The sequence below is a fragment of the Sprattus sprattus genome (assembly GCF_963457725.1).
Source record: "Sprattus sprattus genome assembly, chromosome: 14".
Lineage (NCBI taxonomy): Eukaryota > Metazoa > Chordata > Actinopteri > Clupeiformes > Clupeidae > Sprattus > Sprattus sprattus.
Genome location: NC_137912.1, coordinates 21,428,147 through 21,430,793, shown reverse-complemented (window position 1 = coordinate 21,430,793; position 2,647 = coordinate 21,428,147). Strand labels below are relative to the sequence as shown.

The following is a 2,647-nucleotide window of genomic DNA, read 5'->3' as shown; positions in this document are numbered from 1 at the left end:
ATTTAAGGATTAAACACATAAAATATATAGGCCATAAAACTGAAATAATAAGTATAAGTAAAAAAATAAAATAAAAATTTATAACAAATTTATAACAAATAAAAATGAACATATGCAACGTGATACAAAAAGAGAATGGATAAAATAACCGAATAACACCCCAAGACACTTAAAACACAATATTCCTGCACAGAAATAGTCATAATAGTCAAAAAATTGTAGATAGTTGGGTTTCTCGTAAACGCAGTTTATCAAATAAAAAAAACACAATCAGGCTCGTTTAACTCAGTGATCGCATCATCAGGTAGTCCACACACCTGACCTGCAAAAACATGTGCCCGTAGGCTAATCTAATCAACACAATGCAATTGTAACACTTACCAAGGCTGGACATAGTCGGTTTATCATCTTTAGATGGAATCCAGAGCTTTTGGATCCGGTTCTGGGTTAATTCTTTTGGCATTCCTTGGTTGTCGGCAGATAAAGATGCAGAAATGCTGCTCTTGGATGCCAGTCGGCGAAAAATTCCTCGTTTAAGGGAAAGACTTAGCGATTAATGGAGTCAATTACCGACAGTAAAACTGATCTTGACTGTCCGGAATCTCCCAAATCTGAATTATCCAGATAAGACTGAATAGAATGTAAATAGCTTGAGAGTCTTGACGAATAAAGTCGCACTGCGCTCTGGCTGTTCGCTATTCTCACTGGCGCTTAAGCTTCCAGACCCGGCGTCCCAGATACGCTTTTTAAATATGCCAGGAAGGAAGCGCAACGTGACTGAATGACGACATCCAGAGGGCGTAGCCGGGCTCTTGGGCTTGGTTATGCGGCGCCACCTTGTGGAATGTTATGAGTCGGTGAGCAAGTTCTCCGTACAGACACTCCCCTAAAAAAAGGTATCGCAATGTCCGAAAAAGAAAAAAAAACACTCACCTTCATATATTTTGTATGCACAGGAATGCTTAACCAATGTTTGGGGAAATAAAAGCTTTCCAGAGAAACTGGTAGTCTTAAATGATTTATTTAGGATATCACCCAAACAAAACATAGTGCATAGCAATGCAGAAGGGACAGTCCAGCTGCACGTGAGCAGTGTCACGTCAACAATGCTTCTTCGGAAAAGGAGGGAGCTGGGAAAGCAGCTAAACTTTTCCGATTTCATCTCAGATACAGCTGTGGATGACATGGAATGACACACCCTGATTTTTACAGCAATGGTTATCGGTTGCTTTTATTTACCTAAGTAAATACAAAGTTTATTGGACAGTGAAATTGTTACTCATCACCTGCATTCAAATTCCACACGGAGGACGCAGGGAATTTGAGCGTCCCATGAATAAAGGCTTTCGGGTGTCATCGACTACAGTCGCATCTGCACGTACCATCCGTGCCACAAAGGACCAGGGCGTTGACGCGAGGGGTAGGGAACCGAATTGATGGCTAGGATTAGTGTGTGTGTGTGTGTGTGTGTGTGTGTGTGTGTGTGTGTGTGTGTGTGTGTGTGTGTGTGTGTGTGTGTGTGTGTGGGCTGCTGGATCTGCACGTAGCCCTTGCTCTCCTAATCAAACACCACCTTACATCGCCAGTCCTCTAATTAATTGATCCTGAAATGGATTACAAGCAAACATTTGGCCCGTTTCCCATATGTTGCACAAGCAATTACCACATTAACGTTTCACAATGTTATATCTCTAATCATTAAAATGTTTTTCTTTGTGCAAAAAGTGCTTTTAAAAGTTGCGGTCCGTTTATCATCGTTGTTGAAACCAGTTACAAACGTTTTAAATTTATATTTAGGCCTACATTTACATTTCGTCATTTAGCAGACTTTTATCCAAAGCGACTAACAAGGATGTATAAATGTTGGAAAGATAATCAGGAGACGGTCCATTCTGAAGGGCATCACTCATAAAGAAACGGACATGTGTATTCAGGTGTGCATTCTAAAGTATCCTAATGGCAAATCATACTCGGCATTTTCTTGTAGAATAGTCGCGGTCTAAAACAAAATCTCATCGAAACGTTGCTGCTATATTCGTGTTTGTAAACTGCTCACGTCACTGGTAGGAAAAGGTATGTTAATTTGATAGGAAGCGTATTCAAAGAATACTCGGGGGGAAACAGAACTAAATGTATTTGCAGTCTCTTGTCACGACTATTTCTCAGTATTCAGCTTTCCATAGTCAAAACAAAACTTGGATACGGAGACAGAGTCGTTTCAGTGCATTAGTCATGAGTAGAATGGTAACGTGACGAACGTCACTGAACCAAATAACCTCACTATTAGTAAGTCTCTTAAGCTAAGAGAACCAAAATAATGTATTTAAATGAGTGCTAAAATGGGTATCAAGTATATCTAGCTGTACCCCACAGCTTCAGTGAATAGGCACAGATTAAATGTCTGCTTATTGTGGAAAATAAAGTCCTTTAAACAAACTTCGATTTATTTTTCATTTACCACAACCATGTGTGACCATGTCATGGCTTGGAAAGACAGCTGGCAGGAGGGAATAGACTCCATAGGGGCTGCTTGGGCTGGCAATACAGACATTTAGCAGACGCTTTTATCCAAAGTGACGTACAAAGGAGAACAATTAACAATTCCATTAATCTAATTTTCTTGTGGTCGAAGCCATGCCCAAGTCCA

General features: G+C 40.2%; 1 protein-coding gene across 1 annotated transcript in view; it reads right to left on the bottom strand.

The window, feature by feature from the left end:
- pfkfb3 (6-phosphofructo-2-kinase/fructose-2,6-biphosphatase 3) overlaps positions 1-699 on the bottom strand; it is a 9,599-nt gene extending 8,900 nt beyond the window's left edge. Inside the window, exon 1 of the mRNA XM_080851290.1 lies at positions 382-699. Coding sequence (XP_080707416.1) covers positions 382-463 — 82 coding nt within the window. The 5' untranslated portion in view covers positions 464-699. The remainder of the gene's footprint in view (positions 1-381) is intronic.
- Positions 700-2,647: the final 1,948 nt, after the last annotated feature.